Genomic DNA, 13833 nt, shown 5'->3' on the forward strand with positions numbered 1-13833 from the left:
GCAGGGCAGCTGCCCACCAGGCGTTACCCTCCATGCCAGGGCCCGGGAAGGAAGGGCTCCCCAACACGGCGCCTAGCCCTGCACAAATCTCAGAACGGTGTTACACAGAGGGGAGCTTTTGGGAATTTCATTTATTTCGTAACCCACTTGCCTCCTCCACCCAGAAAATCCCTACTCGGTGCAACCCGACGGCTGCAGTGGCCGCCCTGCCCCTTTCCCGGGGGGCTGATGCAACCCCAGCGCCGCTCGGCCCCGCCCGGCTCCCCCCGCCGAGGAGGCCGGGTCGGCCCCGTGGTCCCGCCCCGGGACTACAACTCCCGTCATGCTCCGGGCGAGCCGCGCCCGCGCCTCCCAGGATGTCGCTGATTGGCCTTCTCTAGCCGAGGGGAGCGGGCGGGGCTGGTACGGGGCGCGCTGATTGGTAGCAGCTCCCGGAAGGGCCTGGCCGGCGCCGAGGGAGGCCGTGACTCCTGGTCGCCATGGTGAGTGTGGCTGGGGGCGTCCCGCGCCCCGGGCCCTCTGCGGGGGTGGTGGGCCCGACCCGGCGGTCACCGGCCCCTTGGTCCTCGGTGCGGCGGCCCGCGGCGTGTCCCTGCTTGGCGCCGTTAACGTGGGGGGGCCGCGCGGGCTCGGAGTGAATCGCTCGGGGCTGCCTGTCTGCCCGCCCTAGGGGGAGGCCGCACCCTGGGGCCCTCCCGGGGCAGCGCCGGTGCCGGCCTGGGTCGGTGCTCGGGGGGAGCGGGCCGAGGGTGCGGGGCCAGACCTGGCGCGGCCGGGCGGGGCCCCGGAGCGCTGCTAGCGGCAGGGCCCGGCCCCGCTCCCCGCCGCCCCCGCGGGGGTCGTTCCCGCCGTAGAGGGTCTCCCCTTCCCCGCCCAGCCCCCGGCACTGCGGTCGCAGAACCTGGGGCCGAACAGGCAGCGGGCGCCCGCTAACCCCTCCTAGGCCGATGCCACAGCATGCGGGCCCCACTTTGACCCTCTCTCCCTTTGCAGGCCACAGCAACGGACCAGGTGGTTGGATTTGGCTTGGTCGCCTTCAGCCTCGCTCTCTTTGTTTACTACACCCTCTGGATCATCGTACTGGTACGGGCCTCCTCTGGCCGTTGTACTCCCCATCACTTCACGTTCAGGTGTTGGCCCAGGCTTTGTGTAGGCACTGATGTGTCCGTGTGCCTAAAGGGCTCCCTCTTGACAGCTTCTTGGTTAAAAATTTCAGGGCAGAGCTTCCTCTGCTTTCTGGCACAGCCCTTTCCCCTTCTGGGTGTGCCTGCCCCTGTTTGGGCAAGACCAATCTGCAATCGCGCCGCCTGCCCTGCTGCTCTTGGACAGGCTGACCCAGGCGGTGCACAATCCAAGGCTCATGTAAGCTGTCAGCAAGAGCTGAAGCCTGGTCCCTCTGGAGGTGGTGCTGGCGATCTTCATGTTTGCAGTCCTCCAGATTCCTGGTTCTGGTGGGAGATCAGAGAGGGAAACGTAAAAAGAGATGACTTACAAAATCTGGAGCCTGGTAGGGAGGAGAAGAGTTTAGGGAATGCAGAGCTCTGGAAAAGCGATTGTGAGCGTGGTGGTTTGCCCACTTCTAGGGACATACCAGCTGGGGTCATGAGTGGTTTTCTTCCTGGAAAGGAGCATCTCCTCGTGAGCTTTCCAGGTACAAGAAGCCTGGTTCAGCCTTGGGCTGATGTCTGAACTCCTGGCAGCTTCCCCTCTAACCCCAGAGAGTTTTGAATTCCCCTCTTGTGTCTGATGGCTCTGCTGTCTGATACGTGTTCATATGGTCCATAGTCCCGGGAGTGCGTAGGTGTACTTGATGCTGTGTAGGAATCCTTACACTGCTCTCTAGTGTCCAAAGCTTTCCACTGGCCTCTGCAAAGGGATCCTGGTGGGATCGCCCAGAAGCAGAGCCGGTATCAGCTGCTCCCTTCTGCAGGGCAGAGTCCAGGGATTTGCTGTGTTCAGCACCAAGCGGGTGGGCAGCTGTGCCCACCCTGAGACCCCATGGCTGCGGAGCCCTCTGCCAGCCTTATGGAGCTGCCCCTCATCTGCTGAACGCTGAAGCCTTCGCTGCCCACCTGCTGCTGCGTCCCTGCAGCTGTGGGCTGAGCCACATGCACATCTGGGCATTTGGGTTTTTTTTAGCTATTTCCTCACGCCTGATATTTCCATCCTAATTTTGAAACCACGAGGCTGCAGGTGTCAGGGACTTGCCAGGGTGCTACGCCCACCTGCTGACGCCCCTCTCTGTCTCCTGCAGCCCTTCATCGACAGTGACCATGGGATCCACCGGTACTTCTTGCCTAGGGAGTATGCGGTTATCATCCCCGTGGTGGCCGGGCTGCTGCTGCTGCTATTTATAGGTGAGTGTTATTTCTGTTGTTCTAATTAGAAGCTTCTAAATTAGGAAGAGAGAAGAGGGTTGCTGGGAGGGTTAGTTAACGTGTGAGACTTGTGACGCTCCCTGTGGCTCCTGCCGCAGCTCAGCCCAGAACAGGCTCTCGGGGCATGTGTTTATGTGTAACTTTGGGTGTTCGAGCCTCTGGACAGCAGAATTGTTTCTCACTCGCTCTGCTGAGGTTCTGTTTCTTACTACAATGTGTTTTACAAGTGCCTGTAGTTATAAGTTTTCTGGCTAAATCCATTCTCTCTCTCATGGTAGGCGTTTTTATCATGGTCGTGGTGTGGAAGAGCAAGAAGCCTGCCAAGAAATCGGACTGAAGTCCCAGCTGAGAGAGATAAGAAGGCACCCACCCTGTTGCGATATAGCCAGGAAAAGATCTTGCCTGCAGCGCCAGGCAGCACCTCCTCCAGAGCCCCCAGCGTGAGCTGGCTGCACTCTACTGCGTTCCTTCCTGCACAGGCGAAGCCTTCTGTAGTTTACAACTTTACTGACCAAAGTGAAGAAAAACTGACCTCCGGGGCTTATCGAGAGAGGGACCAGAGCCGTGGCCAGGAGGGACCTGCTCCCCAGCTGGGGATGCCTGTACCGGCCCGTGCTGGCTGGGGGGGCTGCGGGGGTGCGGCAGCTGTAACGGCCAGAGTGAGATTTAAGCTCTGACCCCTGCTAGCTGCTCTGCCTCTGGGTAATCCTTCCCCTTTGCTCTTGCTGTGTCCAGTAGTTTGTTCCTTCTGGGGTTTTCTAAAATGTTTACATATGGTTTGTGGGGTTTTTTTAATTGGGTTCAAGATTGAGAGGAAAGAAACAAGGCTGAGCTTGGAAAAGGCAGGCTTGCAGTCCTCACTTGCCTGCTGGAAGGACTAATCGTGGTGCTGGTGAGCTCTCGCCTTTTTGAATAGGGGTGCCTGTGAGGCCAGGCATGCAGAGGACACAGGGACAGTGGCACTGCTCCCCTCTGCGTCCCCTCCTGGGGTCATCCAGCTAAGGGGATGGCGAGGAGATGCCCTGGGTCACGAGGAAGCATTTGGCTCCACCACTGGTGGGTGCGGCTCTGCTGGTGGAGGTTCCTGACCCAGGACAAGGCTCTGCACAGTGGCTGGGCTGGGGCTGAGCAGGCGGGCGTGGTGCCACCCTGTTCTTTCCCCCAGGGTTTCCTCTCCTGGCAGTGGCTGCTACCCCAGACCACAACGAGCAGGATCACCCTCAATAAAGGTCTGCCAAGTCTTGGTCCCTGTCTTCTGCCCGTGCTGAGTGGGTACTGCATGCCTGCCGGATGGCTTCTGCTGCGTGGCCCTGGCAGTGCCCCACGCCGTGCTGGGGAAGGTCCTGCCCTGGGCTCTCCATGGGCCATGTCCTGCTGTTGGGGACAGGCAGGGAAGAACCTGGCTGGGCCAGGCATGTCCAGCCTTGTGCTAGCTCTGCTGTGCTGGGGGCTGCTTTTCCCTTCCTGGGGCAGCTCCAGCAGAGGAGGGCAGATTTGAGGTGCTCTGATCCTTCCTGCATGTACCATGAACTTCCCCTGCCAGAGAGCAGCATGTCCCATCATCTCCCATTCTGCTGGGAGGGGGGGGATGGTGGTGCTTTTGGGGAGCCCTGGCTGCCACAGGTCTTGGGCTGAACCTGGCTGCGGTTTAACCCGCTGGTGGGTGGTCCAGAGCCAAGGCTCCGGCTGGAGGTTTGTTTCCAGCTCTTGAGGGGCTGCCAGGCCAGGCTGGCCTGTGTACCCACCCACTGGCACTGTTGCTGTGTCCTCCCTGAGGACATATCCCCCCATTTTCCCTTGCCTGTGTCTTGCTACTGCTGCTTCTCCCTGTGAGGAATCCCTCACTGCCCAGGCCCTCACCTACTGGACACAGCTCAATCCACCCTGAAAAAGTGGGTTTCAGCTGCGGCAGCAGGAGGCAAAAGGGGGAAAAACTCGGTCGTGTCTCTGAGCAGCTCCAGGTGTGCCCCCAGGGGAGCCTGGCGCTGGCCCTGTCACCTCTTTCCTCCTGGTCAAAGTCTGCAGGGAACAGCACTGGGACCAGTTTCAAGGTTACTTATAGTTGCTTGTCAACTGGGAGAAAATAAAGTCCAGCACCCTTCCCTGGGCAGGCAGGTGGCAGGCAGCTACTCTGGGGACATCTTGCAGGTGTGCCACAGCTTGGCCCTGGCACAAGGGGCTGCAGTTGATGGATGCCCCCCCGGGGCCATTGGACAGGGACTGGGGTACCAGGAGACCTGCCTGCCCTGGCCCTGCTCCTGAGCCATTTTGGATAATTTTGGTCCCCCAGCTGTTGCAGTCACACCTGAACTCACTGGTGTCCGGCCTGGCTGGGAGCTACTGGTGCAAGGAGGTGATAAAGGAGCACTGGGCCAAGGGGGCTGGCTGCAGGGGACCCCCAGCCTGGGGGGATGGCTGAGAGGGCAGAGCAGGAGGGGTAGAGAGAAATAGGTGCTGGGGTCTGTCCCGGGGCACACAGGGTGGGTGCTGGGGTTGGTACCGGGACGGTTGGTTCCAGGACATCTGGGATGGGTGCCGGGCTTGGTACAGAGACGGGGGGGACACACACTGGACACAGTCGGTCCCGGGACACGGGGGATGGGCCCTGGGCCGGTCCCGGGGCACCGGGGCCGGTGCTGTGTGCCGGTCCTGCAGCCGCAGTCGCGGCGGGCGGTGCCCGGCTGCGGGCGCGTCCCCGGAGGCGCCGGGGCTCAGCGGCGGGGCGGGGCGGGGCGGGCGGGGGCGGTCCGGACCCGGCAGTGCCCGCTCGGCTCCGCCCCGCCCCGCCGCGGCCCCGCCAGCCCCTGCCCGGTGCCGCCCGGCCGGGATGCGGGGCCCGGCGGCGGCGGCCCTGGGGGCCGGGGAGAAGCGCCGCTGCGGGGGCTCCCGGCGCGGTGAGTGGGGCCGGTAGCGGGGACGCCGCTCCGCGGGGACGCCCCTTCCCGGGCTCCGACCCCTGCCCGGGGGGCTGCATCCGCGGTGGGGGGTGCATGGGGGGCACGGGGGTGCATGGGGAGGTCCCAGACTCGGAGGGGTCCTGAGGGGGTCCCGGCACAAGGCATGGGGTGGACACCCTGGGCATCGGGATACAGGGAGAGCGGGGGAGTCCCGATGGGGAACCCCACCCTCGGGGGTCCCCTGCACCCCGCTCGCCCGGTGCCACTGCTGAACCCGCTCTGCATGCAGGATGCGAGCCCTCCCCACCCTCCGGGTGATCCCTGGACCCTGCCAGACGACCCGCCAGCCCCCCGAGGATGAAGACGCTGGTGAGAACTCGCTGGGACGGGGGGCATGGGGCCCTGGTGGTCACGGGGCTGCGAGGGGCCGGTGGGACCCTGCCAGCCAGCATCGGGGGGCCGCTCGCCCCGAAAGCGGTGCTGGGCGAGGGTGCAGCCTGGCAGCTGCCAGTGCCCGCAGGCAGCACGGAGCCCCGGCCCCGTGAACACGGCCATAGGCGTGCGGCTGTCGCTGCCTGCAGGAAGTGAAGCGAGGCACAGGCACCCAGCGCTCCCCGGTGCGGCTCCTCGCTGCGCCCCGGCCGAAGCACCCGCGCTTGAACGCCCTCCTCCGAGGGGCTGCTTGTGCCGCATGGCACCGCGGGGCTGCTGCCGGCATCCGACCCCGGGCTGGTGCACGGGGCCCGGCCTGGAGAAACCTCCCTGCTCTGTTTCCAGGTCCGGCTCTTCCTAACGCTGGCGTGCGCAGCGGTGGTTGCCGTGCTGTACGTCCTGCTGTGCTCCCACGCCTGCCTGCGGCCGTGCTGCTGGGCCCCGGGGAAGCGGGGCAGCCCCACGGCACCTGCCACCCTCAGCTTCCAGGGGTACAGCCGTGTCCCTGACGGGAAGGTGCGTGGCGATGGGGCAGTGTTGGGGCTGGTGGGGCAGCTCGAGCCGCCCGTGCCTCAGTTTCCCCTTCCCTAGGGAAGGACAGATGGGGCTGTGGTGTGTCTGGCCACTGCGGGAGGGAAGGGAGAACTGATGGCTGATGGTGCATCTCCCCACAGCCCCTGGAGCGAGTGCTGTGCAGCCGCTGTGCCATTGTCTCCAGCTCGGGGCAGATGCTGGGCTCACACCTGGGACAGGCCATCGACAGGCACGAGTGTGTCCTGCGCATGAACCATGCCCCCACCGCCGGCTACGAGGAGGATGTGGGGGCGCGGAGCACTGTCCGTGTGGTGTCGCACACCAGCGTCCCACTGCTGCTGAGGAACCAGCCCTACTTCTTCCAGCAGTCCCAGGAGACTCTCTACATCATCTGGGGGCCTTCAAAGAAGATGAACCGGGAGAAAGTGGGCTCGACCTACCGGGTGCTGCTGAAGGTGATGGAGACATACCCCCGCCTGCAGATCTACACCCTGACCGAGGAGAAGATGGCATATTGTGACGATGTCTTCCAGAACGAGACGGGGAAGAACAGGTACTGCCAGCTCCTGAGGAGCCCCCATCAGGTCCCCCTGCTGTAGCACCCATCCCCCCTGTTGGGCACCCATAGCCCAGCTGGGACGGCAGCACCATGCCACCCGCTCGAGCGCGGCCATGGTGCTTTGCAGGATGAAGTCCGGCTCCTTCCTGAGCACAGGCTGGTTCACAATGACCCTGGCCATGGAGCTGTGTGAGCAGATCTATGTCTTCGGCATGGTCAGCGACAGCTACTGCAGGTGTGGGGGGGGTGGCAGGGGTGCGCGTGGGGTGGTCTGGTGTCCCCCCAGGTCCCACACCCACCCTGTCTGCTCCCACCAGGGAGAAGAACCACTCGAGCGTGCCCTACCACTACTTCGAGAAGGGTCGGCTGGATGAGTGCAGGATGTACCTGGTGCACGAGCAAGCCCGCCGCGCCGGGCACCGCTTCATTACCGAGAAAGCCATCTTCTCCCGCTGGGCCAAGAGGAGGAACATTGTCTTTGCCCACCCGTCCTGGGCAGGTGGGTAGGGCGCCAGCCATGGGGTGAGGCCCGGCAGCAGGGCAGCTCTCATCCTGCAATGACATGTCTCGGCTTTGCTGGTGCCATTGTTGAAAGCCTTTTGCCAAGCACTGGAGCAGGGAGTCTCCATGTCTGCAGCAGCAGGGCTGGTTCCCCCAGCTGGTGGGTGGACTTGGACCCACCATGTTAGTGCATGGGGGGCATGAACTGGACCCACGGAGCCCCATCAGCTCCAAACACCTGCCCAGATGAACCCAGAGCAACCACAAAGGTTTTCCACTCGCTCTACCAGGATGAATATTTAATGTGGGATTAAACATTCACGCTGGTGGGCTCCAGCACAACACGGGCAGGAGAGCGCGGCCCCACCAGTGCCACGATCTGGTGCCTCTCCCAAGGATGAAGCTCCACCACGGTCCGTGTCCCACTTGCGCCCCAAGACCCGGCACTGGGTGTGGGAGGCAGGGAGCCAGGTCTGGGCTCCCCATCCTGCTGCCTTCTGCTGCTCTGTACCCAGGCAGGTCCCTGCAGTCCCCTGCATCCCCCCAGCTGGGAAGCCCAGGGGCCACACACACCCCAGGGGCTCTAAATTGCCTTCTCACAAGTGCCCTTGGATTCAGACCAAAGCAAACGTGGCCATTAAAAGTGTTTTTAACTTGGCGGTGCCCTGTGCTGTGCCACTTTTGGCTGTGGGACATGGGGACAGGTGATGGCAGCTGGTCCCAGGGCTGCAGTGTCCCACTGTCCTGCCAGGCTATAAATAAGAGGGGGAGGTGACGAGGGGGTAGAGCAGAGACTGAGCATGGAGGAGGGTGCTGAAAGCTAGCAGTTGAGATTATTTTGGAACAAGCAGCTGTGTCTCCGCAGGACGGGCACTGGTCCCAGCATGGATTTCGTGCTGGGTCCAGGGTGATCCTCGGCCCCACATGGCTTGGCACTGCTGGGCTGCAGGCAGGACAGCTGCCAGCTTCTGCATCCCCAGAGAGTTGGGGCACGGCACAGGCACGTGTGCGGTCCTGGGCCTGGCTGCAGGGAGCTGCCACAGCAGCTCTTTGAGCCCATAACAGATGCCATATGTTTGGGTGGGCAGAGCAGTGTCCGGGGGGCCAGGGGTGGGCAGGAGGGGCCAACACATCTGTGTTCGCTCCTGTTTCAGGTGAGGCCAAGTGCTGGGGTAAAGTGAGGAGCGAGTCGGCTGGGGCCTGGGGATGCTGCCAGAACAGCTTCCTGTGGGTGAGCACCAGAAGAGCACTGCACTGCTAGCCAGTCGAGGGAGGGGATTGTTCCGCGGCCTCCCCTCGAGTGCTGCATACAGTTTTGGGTGCCACAGTACATTAAGGATATAAAGCTACTGGAGAGTGTCCAGAGGAGGGCCACGAAGTTGAGGAAGGGTTCCTCACAAGGGGAGGAGGAGAGGCAGGCGCTGATCTCCCCTCTCTGGTGACCAGCGCCCAGGACCCGAGGGAATGGCAGGGACATGTGCCAGGGAAGGGTTAGGTTGGATATTAGGAAAAGGTTCTTCAGCTAGAGGGTGGTGGAGCCCTGGAACAGGCTCCCCAGGGAGGCGTCACGGTGCCAAGCCTGACGCTATTCAAGAAGCACTTGGACAACACCCTCAGAAATATGGTGTAATTTGGGATTGTCCTGTGCAGAGACAGGAGTTGGACGTGATGATCCTTGTGGGTCCCTTCCAACTCAGGACTTTCTATGGTTCTAACAGCCTGTGGAACTCTGTTCAGTGCCCCAGCTGCCCCAACCCCTGGCAGTGAAGGGCATCACAAGCACAGCAGAGCCAAAACCCTCCTGGAGAGGCGTCGGCCGCTGCAGCGGGGATGCAGATCCCTCCGGAGTTCCCTCGCCCCACGAAATCCCCCAGAGAGGGGCCCTGGGCTGCCCGGCCAGCGCGGGGGAGGCCGCGGCATCCCAGCAATGTGGCTCTGCGCCCGGCGGCGGGTCGGGCACCACGTGCTGCCCTTGGCACTCGCGGACAGCCGCTGCCCGTGTGTCCGTCCCCCCCGCTCCCGCTGCCCGCGCCGGGGCCCTCGGGAGTGGGACAGCCCCGGCCCGCCCCGTCGGGGGAAGGGCGGCGCTAGGACCCCCGCGGCGCTCGCCGGTCCCGGGCGGCGCGCGGCTCCCGGGGCTCCGTGCGCGCGCGGGAGCGGCGGCCCCGGGCCGGGCAGCACCAGCAGCGGTAGCACCAGCACCAGCAGCGGTATCAGCAGCAGCAGCGATAAGCAGCAAGATCAGCACTGCGGTGCGGAGCGGTCGGTGCAGCGGGCGCGTCCCCTCCGGGCCCGCTGAGCCGGTGCGGGTGGGGGAGCGGCGCCGTGGCCGGCCGGAGGAGCGGCCCCCGGTCTCGCGGCTACGGTGGATGGCGGAGGGGAGCGCATCGTGCTGGTGCGCGGGGAAGGGGCCGGCTTCTCCCCGCCTGGGCGCGGCCGGACTACGGCCTGCGCAGCTTCTGCAAAGCGGGGCTGCTGGGGAAGGCTGGTGCTTCCCAGGGGTGCGGGGGAGGCGGGGGCTGCGCCCCGGGGAGCGCGGGGGGGTTGCATGCCGGGGCGGGGGGGGAGGATTTGCACGTAGGAGTGGAGGAAGGTTTGCACCCCGGGGGGCCGGGGGAGGGTTTTCACTTCCCGGAATGCAGGAGGGTTTGCATCCGGGGCTGAGGAAACAGCGGCACGTGGGGGGGACAGCGAGATTTGCACCCCGGGGGGGCAGGGAGGGGGGAGCGGGTCTGGATGAGCCCTTCCCCGGCAGAGCAGCTATGTGACCCCCGGGGCGCCGCCATGGCCGTGCTCGCCAGAGGGGCCCGGCAGCCCCCTGCGGGGCGCAGGGGGTGCAGGAGGAGATGACGGAGCCCCGCTCGCCGCCCGCTGCAGATGAGAGCCCTTGCCCAGGTAAGGCCCGCGGGGTCCCCGCTGCGGGGGCTCATAGGCCCGAGCACTCTGGAGGGAGGAGAGCGGGATGCAGCGACAGGAGCAAGGGTCCCGACCCTGCTCCCCAGCCTGTGCATGGCCCCTTTGCCCCAGCATGCCGGGGCTCCCCGCGGGGGTTGGCACCTTCCCAGCACCTTTGACACCGGCACTCGGAACCCTTCGGGGTCCCTGGTCCCCTCAAGGGTTGTACACAGGCATAATTTTCCACCCCTGTTTCCCACCCCCCAGGTCAATTAGTAAAGATGCTTCAATTTTTTTTTCCCCCCAATTTCCAATTGCTCTGACTACTCCAGCTGGCTGTGAGTCACTAATGAGGACTTTAAAAAATAAATTGGGTCAGTCCATCTCCACGAGATGAGATGAGACAAGTGGAGGTTAGAGCAGGTCCTCCCAGGGTCGAGCATCCAGGGTGCACACAGCATACGTTGGGCCCCGTAGCTGGAGAGGTCCCTGCTAGCTCTGGCTGGGTTTGAGCCTATGCATGAGCTGAGTTGGCCAGGTCTCAGTTCCTCACCCCCTCCACTCCCTGGTCCAAGCCTCCACGCTGGTTGTTTTAATGGGATTTCAGCACGCGAGCGGCAGGTTTGCCCTCCCTGACCCTGTGGGTTTGAGCGGCTTCAGCCCCGCCAGCTGGGGGTAATCCCTTCCGGGACCGCAGCCCGCCGTGGGGATCTCCTGGCACGAGATGTGGTTGGGTTTGGCTCCTCAGTGCCGCAGAGCTCACCCAGCCTCTGCCCACAGTGTTTCCCTTCCCTGCACTGGTGCTGGGGGTTTGTCCTCCCCTTGAAAGGGGGGCCCGGGGGTCTGGCTGGGCACCTGCCGCACAGGGCTTTACTCTGGCACAGCCGAGCTGGGCTGCCTGGTGGCTCATCCCATATCCCCACTGGCCTGGTAGTCTGGGGACAGGAGCCCGAGTGTGGTGGCAAGGGGGTGACCACATGCCTTGCAGGTGCTCGCAGGACGCCAGCGATCGCTGTGCACTGAGGCCGGCACAAAGACATGAGTGGCAGCACGGTGAGTGCTGGGGCATCACTCCGGGGACATCAGGCATCTCCCTGGGGGCACCAGGCATCCTGCTGGAGATGCTGCGGGGAGCATGACTGAATGCTGATGCCTGTGGGGTGGGGGCAGCGGCTGATGCTCTCCCCTGCCCACAGAGCCAGCGTGCCGCCGCCCTGGGGGTCCTCTTTGCCCTGATCATGTTGCTGATCATCTACAGCTCCGGCAGCGGGAGCGAGGTCTTCCCCTACAGCCGCCTGCGGGGCAGAGCCCGCCGGCCCCCCGACCTCAAGAAGTGGGGGGTGAAAAGCGGGTACCTGCCCGTCTGCGGAAACAAGGTACGAGCTGGGTGGCAGGGTCCAGTCTCAGCAGTGGGCACAGGATCTGTCCCTCTGCCAATGCCCAGCCAAATCATCCCATCCAGTGGGACAGTGGCTCTGCAGGGGACAGCTGTGCCTTGTCCCCTGTCCCAGCTCCATCCCTCCCTGCTGGGTCACAGTGACACCAAAAGTCACCTGCTCATGGCACTTGTGGTCCCCAGACCCTGACTGCCCACTGCCACCAGTGCGTCATCGTCACCAGCTCCAGCCACCTCCTGGGCACACGCCTGGGCACAGCCATCGATGGGGCCGAGTGCACCATCCGCATGAATGACGCTCCCACTACCGGCTATGAGGTTGATGTGGGCAACAAGACCAGCTTCCGCGTGGTGGCCCACTCCAGCCTCTACCGCGTCCTCAAGCGGCCCCAGGAGTTTGTCAACAAGACCCCAGAGACCATCTTCATCTTCTGGGGGCCACCTGCCAAGATGCAGAAGAGCCTCCTGAAAATCATCCAGCGTGTCAGTGCTTCCTTCCCCAACATGACAGCCTACGTCGTCTCCCCCGGCCGCATGAAGCAGTTTGATGACCTGTTTCGGGGGGAGACGGGGAAGGACAGGTACCTCAGAGCCACCTCCTGCACTGTGTCCCCCCTTTTTCCAGGTCTCCAGAGCAGAGCTGGCTCTTGGGGCTTCTCCATGGGATGGGCTGCAGCACTGGGATGGGGGTCCCTGGGGACCCTGGGGCGGAGAGGGGGGTCTGTCATCCACATCACCTCTTCCCCAGGGAGAAGTCGCGCTCGTGGCTCAGCACTGGCTGGTTCACCATGGTGATTGCAGTGGAGCTGTGCGACACAGTCCACGTCTACGGCATGGTGCCGCCCAACTATTGTGGGTAAGGAGACTCCCAAGCCCCCACTCTGGCCCCCTGGCCCCGCTGTGGGGTTCACCCCATGCTTCCCCCACCCCACAGCCACCGGCCCCCGCCCCGCCGCCTGCCCTACCACTACTACGAGCCGAAGGGACCTGACGAGTGCACAACCTACATCCACAACGAGCGGAGCCGCAAGGGCAACCACCACCGCTTTATCACTGAGAAGCGGGTCTTCGCCAGCTGGGCCGGACTCTACAACATCACCTTCTCCCACCCCACCTGGCCCTAGGGGCTGAGCACCCCTGCTGGGCAGAGCCCCCACATGGGATGGATGGGGGTTCCCCTGCATCTCTCTGGGAGTGGGGAGCCGTGAAAACCAGGCGTTGGGGTGCCACTGGGTGCCTCCCATGGGACCACCACCGTTGTGCACGGTGGCTCCTCACATCTTGGATGTGTTGGGTTTTGAGCTGTTTTCTGAGGGGGCCAGGTGCTGAGTGCAGGGTTTGGGGTCGTCCCACCCCTCCATGGGGGTGAGATCCTGCCTGATCCTAGTCGAGGCATGTTGCAGCCCCTGCAAGCACACGGGTGCCAGGTCCCTTTGGCTCAGTTCGGGCCTGCATTGCTTTTGGGGCCACAACAGAGGCTGTTTCCCCCAACCCCCTGGGTGGGAGGACCCCCTCTTGGGGCTCTACCATGCCTAGCACACCAATCCCAGTCCACAGGCACCCTTCCCTCAGCAGAACCCCAAAATTTTTGGTGGGACCCCATGGGGGTGACACTGCCACCCTTGGTGCCCCAGCACCCTTAAAACACCCAGCCCCTCCAAGCACCAAAACACCTGCCCCACACTGCCAAAATTTTTTCTAACTAAATGATGGGATTTTGGGGGGCTTTTGGATTTTCTTCCCTGCTTCTGGTCCCAGGGTTTGTATTTGGGTTTCCTGGCTGAAGGAGCAAGCAAGGGCTGCTTGTTAGTGGTAAGAAGGGGCCAGCAGCAGCCTGTGCCTGCATCCTCGTCATTTATTAACCACTTACAAACTATTTAGAATTGGGCACGTAGCAGGGGGCTGGCAGTGCCCCTCGCAACCTGTGTCTGGGGGTGAATTTTGTTACTAATTTTTCAGCAGCGGAGAAGTGGGTTTGGGGAAAATAGCTAAATACAGCGTGTTTAGGTACTGAGCCCTGGCAGGGCTCTGTGCCTCAGTTTCCCTCTGGCTGTGGTCCATCCCTGTTGTGGCTGGGTCTTTGGGGGACTCACTGCCTGAGTGAGGGGGGCTGTGGGGCACCCGCGTTTTGTAATGGTTTGTACAGGAATAAATATTGCTGCAGTCTGTTGCCTTGGGCCCTGGCTCCGGGCTGGGTTTTTGGGGCTGGGCAGCAGGTGCTGGAGGTGCCACAGCAGGGAG

At 63.5% G+C, this 13833-nt stretch overlaps 3 protein-coding genes across 5 annotated transcripts; all 3 read left to right on the plus strand.

The window, feature by feature from the left end:
• Positions 1-401: 401 nt before the first annotated feature.
• DPM2 (dolichyl-phosphate mannosyltransferase subunit 2, regulatory) lies at positions 402-3623 on the plus strand. The gene is made up of 4 exons (XM_075111875.1): positions 402-482; positions 994-1083; positions 2255-2357; positions 2657-3623. The coding sequence occupies exons 1-4, from the start codon at positions 480-482 to the stop codon at positions 2713-2715; spliced, it is 255 nt and encodes an 84-aa protein (XP_074967976.1). The 5' UTR covers positions 402-479; the 3' UTR covers positions 2716-3623.
• A 1519-nt stretch (positions 3624-5142) lies between these two features.
• On the plus strand, positions 5143-7959 carry ST6GALNAC4 (ST6 N-acetylgalactosaminide alpha-2,6-sialyltransferase 4). The gene is made up of 6 exons (XM_075111876.1): positions 5143-5272; positions 5565-5644; positions 6053-6223; positions 6382-6794; positions 6928-7035; positions 7118-7959. The coding sequence occupies exons 2-6, from the start codon at positions 5633-5635 to the stop codon at positions 7305-7307; spliced, it is 894 nt and encodes a 297-aa protein (XP_074967977.1). The 5' UTR covers positions 5143-5272; positions 5565-5632; the 3' UTR covers positions 7308-7959.
• A 1467-nt stretch (positions 7960-9426) lies between these two features.
• Positions 9427-13769, plus strand: ST6GALNAC6 (ST6 N-acetylgalactosaminide alpha-2,6-sialyltransferase 6). Of its 3 annotated transcripts, none has more exons than XM_075112075.1 (7): positions 9427-9553; positions 10062-10196; positions 11185-11249; positions 11393-11572; positions 11776-12173; positions 12341-12448; positions 12527-13769. In XM_075112075.1, exons 3-7 carry the CDS (start codon positions 11235-11237, stop codon positions 12714-12716), a joined length of 891 nt encoding a protein of 296 aa, XP_074968176.1. In that variant the 5' UTR covers positions 9427-9553; positions 10062-10196; positions 11185-11234; the 3' UTR covers positions 12717-13769. The 3 variants fall into 3 exon arrangements, with proteins under 3 accessions (XP_074968176.1, XP_074968177.1, XP_074968178.1); XM_075112076.1 differs by having other exon boundaries at positions 9438-9563; XM_075112077.1 differs by having other exon boundaries at positions 9448-9604.
• Positions 13770-13833: the final 64 nt, after the last annotated feature.

This window comes from Phalacrocorax aristotelis, chromosome 17 (genome assembly GCF_949628215.1).
Source record: "Phalacrocorax aristotelis chromosome 17, bGulAri2.1, whole genome shotgun sequence".
Classification (NCBI taxonomy): domain Eukaryota; kingdom Metazoa; phylum Chordata; class Aves; order Suliformes; family Phalacrocoracidae; genus Phalacrocorax; species Phalacrocorax aristotelis.